This window comes from Olea europaea, unplaced genomic scaffold, assembly GCF_002742605.1.
Source record: "Olea europaea var. sylvestris unplaced genomic scaffold, O_europaea_v1 scaffold1618, whole genome shotgun sequence".
NCBI classification, from domain to species: Eukaryota; Viridiplantae; Streptophyta; class Magnoliopsida; order Lamiales; family Oleaceae; genus Olea; species Olea europaea.
In genome coordinates this window covers 146,637-161,615 of record NW_019233817.1, presented here as the reverse complement: position 1 = coordinate 161,615, position 14,979 = coordinate 146,637, and the positions used below count along the sequence as shown (strand labels likewise).

The 14,979-nt window shown below is 36.1% G+C and overlaps 1 protein-coding gene across 5 annotated transcripts; it reads left to right on the top strand.

The window, feature by feature from the left end:
• Positions 1-1,731: 1,731 nt before the first annotated feature.
• LOC111377184 (protein NETWORKED 4A-like) lies at positions 1,732-7,449 on the top strand. Of its 5 annotated transcripts, none has more exons than XM_023000249.1 (4): positions 1,732-1,827; positions 3,845-3,924; positions 4,012-4,120; positions 4,372-6,258. In XM_023000249.1, exons 2-4 carry the CDS (start codon positions 3,910-3,912, stop codon positions 6,069-6,071), a joined length of 1,824 nt encoding a protein of 607 aa, XP_022856017.1. In that variant the 5' UTR covers positions 1,732-1,827; positions 3,845-3,909; the 3' UTR covers positions 6,072-6,258. The 5 variants fall into 5 exon arrangements, with proteins under 5 accessions (XP_022856017.1, XP_022856016.1, XP_022856015.1 ...); XM_023000248.1 differs by lacking the exon at positions 1,732-1,827 and adding an exon at positions 2,340-3,334; XM_023000247.1 differs by lacking the exon at positions 1,732-1,827 and adding an exon at positions 3,357-3,751.
• Positions 7,450-14,979: the final 7,530 nt, after the last annotated feature.

Here is a 14,979-nt window from a genome sequence, read left to right as displayed (position 1 = left end):
TAGAGACTCTATGGGATCTACGACTAACGGTGACATTAGGTACATTTATATATATTATTTGTTTAATATATAATTATGTATTTTATACTTTATTATTTATTTAAATATTTTATGAATTATGTTAATTATTTATGTATATTTTTATTTAAGTAAATAATAAATAACTAATTGAAATAATAAACTAATTGAAATGATAAATAACTAATTGAAATAAATTCAATAAAGAAATAAATTAAATATTAATTAAGCAATAAAAATAATTACTTAACATAAATAACAAATAAATATAAATAATAAAAAATAGTTTAAATAAGTAATTAAATATTAAATAAATAATTGAAATAAATAATTAGCATTTAAATATTAAATAAATAATTTAAATGAACAATAAATATAAAAAATAAAAAATAAGTAATTAAACAATTTCTGTAAACAATTGAAATAAATAAATAGCATTTAAGTAATAAATAAATAATTTAAATGAACCATAAATATAAATAATAAAAATAAATAATTAAATATTAAATAAACAATTGAAATAAATAATTAACAATTAAAACAAACAGTTAAACATTCAATTAACAATTAAAATAAATATTAAATAAACAACTAAACAATTAAAATAAATAATTTAAATACACATTTAAATACTAAATAAATAATTTAAACGAACAATTTAAATAAATAACTAACAATTAAATATTAGACAAACGATTTAATTAAGTAAAGTAACAATGACACAGTTAGGAGACATATTCAAGGAATGCGACAATATGTTTGATAAGTTGAAATTGGGGATGATGTTTATATCGTAGAGAGCATACTGAAGTGTCATCACAAGAAGACGTCGATCGATATATTTCATTTAGAGGTTGTTGATGACATTGATACATTCAACAATTATCCATGGGACAGAGCTGACAGTTATCAGCTCTCATTGACGATCTTGAGGTATATATATTCATTTGTGATTTTATGTTGTACATCATTTCGAAAACTCGATGTATGGTCTTTTACTCGGTGAAATGTTAATATGTCAGTTTAAAGTGCTCACTAAGTTGACATCGTTGATTGAGGAAGAGGGTCAGAGTCATATTCAAGGAGATACAATCGATAGACGATGGAAGCCCTAGACAGTGGCAAAAATGGTGGCAAAAATGGTGATTGGGAGGGTAGCAGTGAAAGGGTGGGGATGTACACAAATATTTCATTAAAATCATTATAGATGATAGTAGGGATAGGGGAGGTGTCGGTGGAGGGGACGAAATAATTATAATAATTGTATTTATGAAATAATTGTATATATTGTAAAATTTATGTACAATGGGCCCAAACAAGTTGATGTGGTAGATTAATGGCCTCTTTAAGTGACATATATGACCTTTACAATATACCTTCAGTAATTACTTTAGCCCACATCACATGTTCACTGAATTCTGTTGTGTTGTGGGGTGGCATTTCCTCTTCCTTTTCAGTGAAACCATTCTCTTTTTTTTTTTTTTTTTCAAAGAATAAAACCTTTTGAATTCATCCCTTTTCAGACATAACTGTAATAATTCCGTAAAACATAAATTTCATACGAATATGATTCTATTTTTCCTTTTTCTCAATTATTAAATAAAATAATATTCAGTCAAGAATATGACGGGAAGACCATGACTTTACTGCTCTGCTGCCAATCTTGCTGCAGCGACACACTCGATGACATATGGTGACACATGTCATGATTGAATACTTTGGGGAGAAAAACACAACACCTGTCATTGCTCTCAGTCACCCCATCCCTGCCATTGCCCCCGTCCAAGGAGCGTTATTCCCAAACTTCAGGCTTGTCTGTCTTGATATCTATTCTCTCTCTAGACATATATAATTATTTTTTTATTTTTTTATTTTTTTTTGGGTTTTATTTCCTTCATTCCTTGTATTATTTGCGGTTCCAGACTAATCCTATGCTTTATTATCGGGGCTCCATTCTCAACTCACTTCTTTATTAGGCCTACTGGTTTGGCCCTTTTGTCATAAATTATTGTTCATTATGAACTTTCTGGCTTATTATTATTATTTATTTATTGGTATTATATTGGTTCAAAATTTTAAGAATGGATGAACTATCAAGTAGCTCAGTAGTCAGGTTGGGTGTGCTCTTCAATGGTTATTAGATCGAATCCTCTCAGGGCTATTGAGGTGAGTATTCAGTTATAAATTTCAGGAGTTCGTGGGATTAGTCGATGTGTGCGTAAGTTGGCTCGTACACCACGGCCATTAAAAAAAAAAAAAAAAAATCCAAATTAGTGTTGTCTAACACTCATACTTAGGCTAAATTTCCTTTGTTTTTAAAAAAAAAAAAAAAAAATCCAAATTAGTGTTGTCTAACACTCATACTTAGGCTAAATTTCCTTTGTTTTTAAAAAAAAAAACAAACTTGTGCTGAGATATTTGAACTGTGTCTTTGATATCATAGAACTACCTTGTCTAAAAAGAGTTTAAGCTTTTAGAAAACATATATGTTTGTTGAATTTTAGATTTCAAGAAATACTTCTAATTCTTAACATGGTTATGGATGGTGGATCAATATATTCAAGGTAGGGTAATTGCCAGGGGCGGAGCCACTGTACGTCCAGTGCAGGCAGATGCCCCCACTGGAATTTTGGGCCAAAAATTTTTGAGGTTTGTTTGTTTGTTTAACCAAGTAACTCAATTCTCGATCCAACATAGAGAGAGAAGCCCAATTGTGCAAGGTCATGACCCGTTTTAGTCCTATTCATATCAAAATTCAATTGAATCAATTGTTGACCCAAACCCATTCATTCATTTCAAAAATTCTACCCTTCATGACTTTGTCTGTGATGATTTCACACTTCGCCACCCACTTCCCTCTCCACCTGTGACAAAGCCCGCCATTCCCTTCCCTCTCTGTCAACCGTCGTCTTCGACAGTCGTAACAGTACAACCGTCGTTCCCTTTCCTTATCCGACAGTCCATTATTATATATCTCCTACTCTAGGCTCTCATCTTGACATCTCACATCTCTGACTCCGACTTTACATCCTCAGCTCCGCCAAGGCGCCAAGTGCCAACGCCAACCAACCGAGCCGACAAAAGAAGAAGCCAGATTCCAGAAAGCAAAAGGCGAAGCCCCAAATTTTTTTTCCCTTATTTTTTTTTTGGTTATTTCCATTTGTGAAAATTATAATAATTTGTTTTTTGTTTTTTGTTTTTAACATATTAAATTAGCACTTTGTTCGTTAATTGCTCGAAGCGGCACAAACTTCCAATGGACCACCAGTTCATTGTTGCCTCTGGGCTCTGGCTCTCTGGGAATCTGTGATTACAGGTTCAAGTTGCCAAGTATTTGGAAATAGTATATATTGAATTGTGAGATTGTGAATTGATTTTGTGAAATTGTGAATTGCACTAATTTTTTGAGTTGCTTCCAGTATTTGTGATTCATTTGACATCTCGAATTACTCCCACTCCTAGTAGTAATTGGGTGATCAGTGGATGAATGATAGCGCAATTGTTTATGTGGAGAAAGATATATTTTTCAGGTTCAATAATGAAGTTATTATACAACGATATCAAAGTATGAAAACTCGCAAAGAACAAGTGTAATATATAAATTATGTCGTTTTTAGTATTGATGTACTATTGTTTTATTTTTTTATCGTCATTAAATCCTTGACCAAAACCTCGACATTCGTCGTCAAAATTTTTTTGCCCGCACTGAACTAAAATCCTGGCTCCGCCCCTGGTAATTGCCATCATCAAATTTAGAGTTTATGTATAGATGACTTATATCTTTAACATATTGTATCTAATTAACACAGACCTGGCTTGATTGCAGGTAATCGACTCTGTTTCATTTTACAAGTCTTCGGATCAACTATCGAATTTTGTTCACTTCGCACAATGGCATCAACCCAGGTAATAAACTAAGTACATAATCCTTTCGGCATAGTTTCAATGACATTTTTAGTGGTATATTTTTATGTCAGTCTCGTTTCCATCTAGGTTAAGTCAAACAAAATGAGGCGGTTGGAATCGAAAAAATCACATTCCTGGTGGTGGGATAGCCACATTAGTCCCAAAAACTCCAAGTGGCTACAAGAAAATCTCCAAGGTATTAAATTTGATTTTTGCTTTAATCGTAGAATGGTTTCTTGCAAATGGCAAAATAAAAAATCTATGTACTACATAGAGTGCAGATGATAGAAGTCTTTACTTTTAATCCTCCTCCTTTAAATATACGAACTTTATCTGGAAGAAACGATGTGTCAATCGACCTAGGTTATCAATTTCGATTATTGTTTATTGTCTTGATTTGAATTATGGTATCGAGCTAAAAAATGACAAAAAGGTTGTTGATCCCAGAAATGGACCATAGTGTCAAAAGGATGTTGAAACTCATAGAAGAGGATGCAGATTCATTTGCCAAAAAGGTTGAAATGTATTTCAAGAAGAGGCCAGAGTTGATCAATCTTGTTGAAGAGTTTTATCGTGTATATCAGTCACTGGCCGAGCGTTATGATAATGTGACTGGAGAACTTCGAAAAAATATTCCTTCGGATCTTCAATCTCAGGGCTCTGGCATATCTGATGTTGGATCTGAACCACCTTCTACTGTGCCGTCTCTTGATCCAAGGCCAACTCAACGTAAATCTGGGCCCCGTGCGGCTGGTTTTGAATTCTTTCTCGGCAACAGTGGAAATAGTTCAGATATTTGTACTAAAGGCGATGAATCATCACTACAGGATTCTGAATCAGAATCAGATGATTCCTCTATTAACAATTATTCGGGTACTCAGAGCACCGATGTGGATCAGGGGATGCGCCAGAGGATTATTGAGTTGGAAGCTGAGCACCGTGAGATGAAAGAGAAACTCCGGGCCCAGCAGAAACAGATTTTGGAACTCTCTGTTAAGAAGTCAGATGATGAAAATTCTGAAGTTCTTGCTAAATTAGTAGCACGCGAAGAAGAATTGAGGGCTGCGAAGCAAAAGATACTACTCTTTCAAGAAGAAATCAGCCGTCTGACAATTGAGATTCAAAAGTATAAATCTTTAGAAGATTCAAATGATACAAGGCAGAAAGATGCTGAAGTTTTGGAATCCGATGTTGAAGTTGAAAGATATCATACTAGAGAGCTTCAGAAAAGTGCAGAAGGATCAGAAGCGGAAGATTCGGAGTCAGTGAACAAAATTCAGACGCTTGAGGAAGAACTGAGAATTACACGGGCGAAGCTTCGTGAACTGGAAAAGGAAGTTGCCAGTGCAATGCAGGACCATACAAGGAAAGAATCCCGTATTCAAATTTTGCAAGATCAGCTTAAATCAGCTCAAAAGGAGGTTTCAGTATGGAAAACTAAAGTCGAGAGAGAGAAAAGAGAGGCTTCTAAGCTGCAAGACCGGATTGCTAGGTATAAATCCAATCTTGCTGACCGTGATCAAGAAATCAGAGGATTGAAGGAAGCAGTATCGAACGCTAATAAGAGCTTATCTGAAGAAAACAAGCAACTTCAAGCAGAAATAACTAGAACCGTGAAGGAGCGAACATATTTAGAGGACAATCTGAAAGAACTGGATTTACGCTGCCAAACCTTAGGGGAGGACGTTAGACGAGTCAAGGCTGGAAAAGAAGAGATGGAAAATATGCTTGGAGCTCAAGTTGAGCAGTTGAATGCAGAGATAACCGAGAGAAATGACCACATAGAAGAAGTAAACAAAAGCCTCAATGAGCTGAAACTGAAATACGAGATACTGATGGCTGAAAAAGACAATCTTAATGCTAAACTTGCTGAATTTTCTGCAGAGATTAATTCTAAAGAAGACCGAGTGGATAAAATGAACGATGAATTGATCACTGCACGTGAACTGGCAGAAGATCTTCGTTCACGAGTTAAAGAATTGGAAATAGAGGTGGAGAAAAGGCAAGAAATTATTATGGAAGGGGCGGAAGAGAAACGAGAAGCAATTAGGCAGCTTTGCTTCTCACTCGAGCATTACCGGAGTGGGTATCATCAACTTCGCCAGGCTGTTATAGGGCACACGCGATTACCCGTGATGGCATCCTAGGTTTCTTTAGTTTCAATGCATTCAGGTTTGTGAATATAGTTTTTTTGCCTCTTGACTTCTGGGCCTCTTGTAGAATTCTCTTTTCTTATGGTCTTACAGTTTCTTAACTCTTTAAATGTACAGTTGTTGTACGGGTACTTGGTTGGGTATAAGTACATAAATGTTATACAGGTAGTGCTTGGCTGGATATGTATCTAGGTCCCGTTTGGCCAAGCTTTTGCTTCTTGTGGAAGAGCTTAAATTATCTTCTCCTAAAAGATTTTCTAGCTAGACAACACTTCCTATAAATTATCTATACATATTCAAAAATAACTTTTTTAATTTCAAAAGTAGCTTTTAACTTTATTCAAAAGTAGCTTTTAACTTTAAGCTGGCTCTTAGTTGAGATTAAACCAAAATTTGCTGCCAAGTCTATAAATCTGGTAAGTGTACAATGTTATACGGGTATGGCTGGGTAAAAGTACCTAATAAATGGTATACAGGTAGTACTTGGCTGGATACGTATTTAGGGGTTTTTGAGAAGAGCTTAGCTCAACTTCTAAAAGCTCTTCTAGCCAGTCAACAATTAAAAAAAAATTATTCAAACATGTTTGGAAGCAAATTTTTAATCTCAAGCCTTGCCAAAAGGGCTCTCAACTTAGATTAAACCAACTTGTTAGTTTGCTGCCAAGCCTAGTAAGAATAAATTGAATTGAAAAAGGAAAAATATCTGCACGAAATTGCATTGTTATTTTATTATTATTATCATTTGTGACCAATATATATTTAAGTTTAGTGAAGAACACACTTACAGTGTTTTGATCTTGCATCAGATTCATCAGTTCCCTTCTTAACTGGAAAATTCGAAGTCCATTATTTTGTTGAAATCATTCCTTAAGATCGTTCCAAATCTCATGAGCTGTGGAAGCATAAATCACGCTGGCTGATATGTCCTTCGAAACGGAATTAAGGATCCATGATATCACCATATTGTTATTTCTAATCCACGAATTTACCAGATCTTGATCAGAAGCATCCGGTTCCTTCATGGATCCATCGATGAACGAGAGCTTATTCTTAATGGTCAAAGCACTGGTCATTGCACGGCTCCAGGCGGCATAGTTTCCTCCCACGAGCTGCTGAGCTGCACCAACCCAGGGCTATTCGAGTGGTGTAAGAAATATGGATTGGAAGGTTCGTCAATGGTCGATTTGCTAACAACCGGCCTTGAACCAGAACCATTCTCTGAATGATTTTGCTCCATTGTAGATCAGAATTACAATGAAATTATAGATACTATTTCTAAATTGAAAAATGTAAAAAAAAAAATTGCAGCTCAATTATGCTCTAATAACATGTTAGAGTTGAAAGAGAATTGAAGAATGATTTGTATTGATTATCCAAAAGTCTCTGAATTATACGTACGCATTCAGTATAAATAGAAAAGAGAAGATGCTAACTAACTCCAACTAATTTCCAGCTGGCTAACTGACTTCACAGTTGGCATGGAATAAACTAGCTTCCTAACCGACTTCTTAACTAACTCCTTAGCTATACAAATGTTTCGTAATAGTCCCCCTCAAGTTGTGCTGTAAATGTTCTTTACGCACATCTTGGTCATTAAGGGAGAAAGTGTGGAAGCAGGCAATGGCTTAATGAATGCATCAGCAAGTTGGTGCTGTGATCTGATCTGAAGTAGTTTAATTGCTCTAGGTATGATCTTGTCACGAATGAAGGCAATCGATCTCAATGTGTTTCGTCTGCTCGTGGAAAATTGGATTATTTGCAACCAGTATTGCAGCAACATTGTCACAGTATATTATTGCTAGAGAAGTGCTAGCAACTTGAAAGTCCATCAGCAACTGTTTGATCCAAAACTATTTCGCTAACAATAACTGCAAGAGCCCTATATTCTGAAAGTCCAAGAACAAGTAACCAAGAGGGGGTGAATTGGTTATTTGAAACTTTTTCGAAAATAAATGTAAATTTAAGCAAATAATTATGAATAAACAAAATAACACAAAAGTAATAAGAAAAAGGAAAAAGAGAGTGCAAACGATGTAATAAGGATGTTCAATCCAATCACAATCTACGTCCCCTGTTACCAAGCTCTCCGTCACGAGCAAAGACTTTTTCACTATCTTTGAAAGACTTATGGTGCAATCCAACCCTTACAATGCTTTCGGTGACTTACAATTAAGGAGCACCGATCTATTTACACGTTGAGCTTTTCGGGACCTTAACACGACCCACAATTCAATGAACAAGAAAATTAAAGTCACAATTGAAAAGCTTCTCACTTAACAAATGATATGAACACAACGAAATATTAAGAGAGAATTATGCACAACATTTCGATAAATCACAAAGAATATAGCTCAAGTGTTGTGTGAAATAACTTTTATTGAGATGTATGATTTTCAAAAAGTTACTCACTCAAAAAAATTTTCAACAAATAAATATTTTGATCTCTTAAAGATTGAAAAACAAGGTAGATAAGATCAATAAATAACTCTCTTTAATGCTTTAGAATTCTTGTTTTAAAAGATGTAGAAAGAGTGGTATTCAAACAGAAGATGCAGACAAGTGATTCGGATGTTTGCCTGGTATCCGGACGGATAACTAGCCGTTTGCCAAACGGTAAAAAATCCGACCGTTGAACACCCCATCCGGACGTTCGGATGGGCAATTGTTTTGCCCATCGAATTTTTCCTTCTTCGTGAAAAATGTTCTTTAAGGTACTTGAAGGGTTTTCTTATATACTTCATATAGATAAGTACTTTCATAAAGATTTAATTGTGAAAGTCAAATTACTTATCTTTTAAAAATAATTTTTATACAAGTAAAGTTTGTCATGATAATCCTTGTGTATAAAATTTTTTTGAGCTATAATTGATGTAAAATATTAAAGTGTTTTACCTTTACATTTGAGTATAGAAATGCATCTATAGCTAATGTCCTCAATTTCTTCATCCAATGCGATTTTGTGCGTGAAAGCTCGATTTCCATTTCCTCGTTCGTGAATCTTCAATCTTGCTTGTGTGTTTATCATTTTGTGCTAAGGTTGCATGATTCTCGATCTAGATCTTTCGTGTCATAAATTTGCAATAACACTATCAATCACTTAAATTCAATTTGTTAAGATCAAACGCAATTTGTTTGTGATATTTAAAATAAGAAGTCAACCATTAGGTCAACATATTCTGCTTTAGCTGAGGAATGAGGGATGGTAGATTGGCGTTTAGATATCCAAGAAACTAATGATTCGCCAATGAAGACACAAAACCCAGTGGTGCACTTTCATGTGTCAATGCATGATCCCCAGGCAGCATTAGAGAAAGCTCGAATCTTGATGGAGGAATCAAAGCCTAAAGGTAAGTTAGAAGGAAAATGAAGGCCTTGACAGGACTCCCTTTCAAGTAGCAAAGAAGGTGATGTACTGCTTTGAGATTGGGTAGCCTTGGCCGAGACATGTATTGACTTATATTGTGTATTGCAAATATGATGTTTGGCCTAGTAAGAGTCAAATATATCAGTCTTCCAATCAGTTTTCAATAATGAGATGCGTTCGATAACAAGTCTCCATCATCTGCACTGAGATTAATCTTTGAATCCATAGGACTGTTGACTGGCTTGCAATCCAAATAACCTGCATCTTCAATCAGTTGCAATGTATAATTTCTTTGTGAGATGGTAATTGCTGTTGATGCTCAGGCAATTTCAATTCCCAAGAAGAACTTTAAGCATCCCAAATCTTTGAGTTTGAATTGAGAATGTAAAAATTCCTTCAACTCATTAATCACCTGAATATTGGGACCGATAATGACTATATCATCAACATACACCAATAAGGCTACAAAGCTATCACCTGACCCTTTTGTGAAGAGAGAATAATCTGCTTTAGATTGGATGAAACCATACTGGATGAGGGCATGAGAGAATTTGGAATTCCATTGTCTCGAAGCTTGCTTGAGACCATATATCGATTTATGCAACTTAAACACCAATTTCTCCCCATGTTTGAGAGGTTTAATAAGGTCGCAGCCAAGGGGAAGGTCCATGTAAACCTCCTCAAAAAAGTCCCCATTTAAGAAGATATTGTTCACATCTAGTTGGATCAAGTGCCACTTATTATAGGCTGCAAGAGCAAGCATGACTTTGACAAAAACAATTTTAGCTACTGGAGAGAGAATGTATCAAAATAATCTAACCCCTTTTGTCGTGTAAAGCCTTTAGCGACAAGGCGTTCCTTGTGTCTTTCCAAGGAGCCATCAGAATTATATTTTTTCTTGAAAACCCATTTACAGCCTATTGTGTGCTTTCCAGCCGATAAGGGAATAAGGGACCAAGTTTGATTGAGATCCTGGCTTCCAGCTCGAGCTTCATGGCATCGCGCCAATGAGGAAATTTACTGCTTGATGGAAGTATTGAGGTTCAGACTGAGAGGAGATATTTAATATGAATTGGCAATAGGGAGTAGACAATTTATCATAAGAGAGATATTGGCCAATGGAAGTTTTTGAATGTGGAGAATTGGATGAAAGTAAATTGCAATGGAAGTCTTTTAGATATGAGGGAGGTCTAGAGACTCTATGGGATCTACGACTAACGGTGACATAAGGTACATTTGACTCTGGATGTTCACGAATAGACTGTGAACTTGGGGTATGAACTGGAGATGAAGCAGGATTACAGTCAACAGGAAAATCATGTGGAAAAGATAAAGAAGATGAGGGTAAAACCAAATTAGGGAAGGGGTCTAATACTTCATCATTATTTTTGATGGAGTGAAAGGGAAATATGTCTTCGTGAAAGACGACATCCCTGGAGATAAAGATCTGCTTTGAAGACACGTCAAGAAGTTTGAAACCTTTGATACCTGATAGATAGCCCAAGAAGACACACATCTTGGCTCTTGGCTGGAACTTGGTCCTGTGGGCATTAAGTGTTGATGCAAACCCCAAACAACCAAAAACTCTAAGACAAGAGTAGTCGGCTTTGTTGCTATGTAGTACTTTAAATGGGGTTTTGTGATGTAAAATGGGAGATGGTGTTCTATTGATTAAGTATGCCACAGTTAGTACACATTCTGATCATAATATAATTGGGACTCTGGATTAAAAAAAGGGCACGAGCCACATTCAGAAGATGTTGGTGCTTACGTTCAACAACTGAGTTCTGTCGTGGTCGTTCAACACAGCTAAACGATGAATAACTTCCTTTTCGGCAAGGAAACCTTTGAATGATAACTCATTGGCATTATTTGATCTAAATGATGTAATGACAGCTTGAAATTGTGTGGCAACCAAGTTGAAGAATCTGTGCACAGCTCCCACAACATCAGACTTTTCTCTTAACATATAAAGCCACGTGAATCTAGAATGATCATCTACCAGAGTCATAAAATATCTATAACTAGAGTGAGATGTCACATGATAGGGGCCCATATGTCACAATGTATTAGATCAAAGGGCTTACTAGAAAGATGATTGTGTGATTCAAAGGATAATCTCCTTTGTTTAGCTAGGGAACAAATGTAACAAGGCAAATGTTCATTCAATTTTTCAGTATCATATACCAAGAGGTCTTTTAATACATCTAGTCTTTTAAAAGAGATTGTGTAACACCTGATCCAGCAATCATGATACCTAATCGTGATCATGAAGCAGCAAGAAATGTGCCGACCGTTGAAGTTTACTTTGAAGAAATGGTTGACAGCTTACACGATATGGATGAAGCCTAAAGCAACCAAGACACGCACCAAAAGAGCTCCAAACACAGCCAGAGCTACATCGAGATGCGAAACCAGTACACTAGGAAGCTGATGACTGGAACGTAGTTTTTTTTTTTTGTTTTTTTTTTTGTTTTTTTAACATTTTGCATACATTTTGAGTATATAGTATTAACTGGTAATGTGTAAACCAAATATGTACATGTTTTGCAGCTTTGATGAGATTTTTTTGGTGGATTCGGGCAAAGAAATTAACATGATGATAGATAATTTCTTAACTCGAATATGAACCTGACGTACTTGTGTGGGAAGTCATATGTCAATGCATGATGGGTTCTAAGAAAATAATGTTAGAACTCTTGTTCATTATTTTTATCATGCATCATATTTACTCGCTACGTTTTCAGCAGATTATGTGCCCTTTCGCCAACTAATTCAATAGGGACATAATAGTTTTTCCCACTTGACAAGCTAAAGATTATAAAGATTTTAAGTTTCTTTATAATGGTTTTTCCCACTTAACAGTGGAAATATCAAAAGCATTATAAAGATTCAGAGAGTCTAAATCCAGGAATGCCTTTTCCCAATTTACAAGATTTTTAAAAATGGAGTATAACAAATTCACCAGTTTCACTTTTGGAATTGTAAATTGTACATCAAAACAGCAACAATAATCAACAACCTGCCTTCAAAAAACACTTGTCCCTACCCCCTAAACAAACAAAAAATCCAGCAACACCACCGACGATTTCACTCTTAATGCTTCCTAATTACATCACCTATACAAGCTACAAAACCATAAAAAAGACACATCAAACACAATTCATCCAATCAAATGATGAATACTAAATTTAATTTCACAAATAGGAATCTTAAAATATTCAATCAATCTGTTACGACATAAGAAACATACACCAAACGTAGTTTAAACTGAAGTTAGTGCATGTTACACAAATATAAAAACTACAAATGACTCTTTTCCCTTTCACATTGTTATGTTCAAGGAGACCTCCACGTTCTTCTTTCCAGTTATTTGAGCCATTATCTTCAATATGCATGGCAGCTCTTCATTTGGATCAGGCATTGGCATAACTAAAAAAAGGGATCTCGATTCTCCACCAGACTCTCCTTCGAAGTGCAAAGGTTTTGTCCTCGACGATGAATCATCAATTCAATCGACATACCCACAATCTCTAGTACAACACAAGAAAAAAGCGCCCTATGTTTTTAGTTTTTTCTCCACCTCCGTACATTTCACGAACCTTAACCCACAATTTGGGCATCGTTGCTTTGAATGGCAATATGACAGTTTGTAGGCTTCATACAACTGTGACAAATGCCCTTTTTCTTTCCTATCATTCTAAGAGATTCCACATAATTCAGTAAAAACAACATACTCCATTGGTTTATCTGAAAACTGAAATTAATGTCCTTTTATCAAATAGATAATTCCAATTTTCCAAAATTCTTTAAGCAGTCTTGCAATAGATGGTAATTGTTAAATATAAGAAAAAAATCCAAATTCTGGAGATAGCTTTGCACCGAGGAACTGCATTAATAAAATTAGATAATGTACATAAGCTAAAATTTGACATATGGATATGCCAGACAACAATACACAGGGCTTGTCGTGCTCAAAACAAGGATTTTGATCGAAGAATTCCTTCGGTTCTGGCAATTGTAGGCAGTTCGAACTCCTTGTTTGACAAAGATCACCAGATTTGCTAGGGTTTCGCCTTAGAATTTTTGGGAATTTCTTTCCAATTGCAAACGGGAGGGCGAGAGAGTAATGAAATGAATGAAATTATTACCAATTTAACATGCCACGTCATTATACCGTCAGTATACCGTAAGCAACGTTATTGACAGTTTTCATCCGATGGGCGACGTAGTAAAGTTGAATGGCCAATGGAATAAGTTTTAAAGATCAGTGAGTAAGCCGTGATACATATCAAAGTTCAATGGCTAATCAAACATTTTACTCTGAAATTCCTGGAAGTGTGGTGGGCGGATCAGGTGTGGGCCCCAAAGATCTACCAAATAACCTGCGTGTCTTACTCCTATCCGGGTCTCCAGGGTATACCGCCGTGGCACATCTAAGGTTCTTTAATTTTTCCGTTCCTTCATCTCTCTATATCTATGTCTATATAGATATGCATACACGTGTTTGTATTTTTCACTGTTATTTTTCTGGAATTTGTTGAGTTCATTCCGAATTTCACAGTCATTTATTCTATTCATTATTAAAGCATAAGAAAACATAATCCAATGTGTTGATCACAAAAAGTGCGCAAACAAATGTCGGTCCCACCCGCGCTTGCGTGGGCGAATGTCCAACACACTAAGACACGTGGACGGTCTAAAACAAGCAGTTCAAAGGGCGTGGGAGTAGCCCAACGACGCGGGACGGTGACATTCGGAATCCGGCGGGTTGTTCGTAATCCGATTGTACAATGATTACCAACCGGTGTTCATAAAGGTATATGTAAATGTGTATAAACTCGATTTGTGTATTGCAAGTAAAATGAGAGAGAGTTGAGTAAATGTAGTTCTTTATATTGATTCTTGCATTAGCCTTTTGATATTACACAAGGGAAGTATTTATAGTAGTACATATGAAATGGAAGCCCTTGGATAAAGTGGTACGTGGCCTCATCTCCTTAGTTCAAACATCTTTTCCTAGGTATGGGACTTGACTTGCTAGCTTGCGGCGCATTTATTGCTTGCGCAGGGCCTCCATGCTAGTGACAAGACTTGACATTTATGCTTATGACAAACATTCCATCAATCATTCGAATAAGATCTGTGCAGGCGATCACTTGGGAGAAGTGACCATGGAGGATGTTTCCTTGTGGTTCAGAGGCTCGCGCATCAGCTTCGGGGCTTCGGCCATTTGTCATGATACTTCCACTTAAGGGCCTCAGCTGCTCTCAACAGGTTCCAGCAGCCTGGCTTCGATTCGTAGGCCTCGGTCAATGGGCCTCGGACAAAAAGGAGCCTCGGCAAATGGACTTCGCCTCGAAACAGTTCGGATGTAGCCCACCTCGGCATTGTGTGATACCTCGATAGGAATGCCACGTGGATTGCTATGAGTGGGCCATTGTCCCGGGTAGGTTGGCCAGGTGTGACAACACGCAACAATAGTCCCCCAAGTCCAAGTATATTCATTTATGTAATGCGTGGACTTTAATGGAGTAA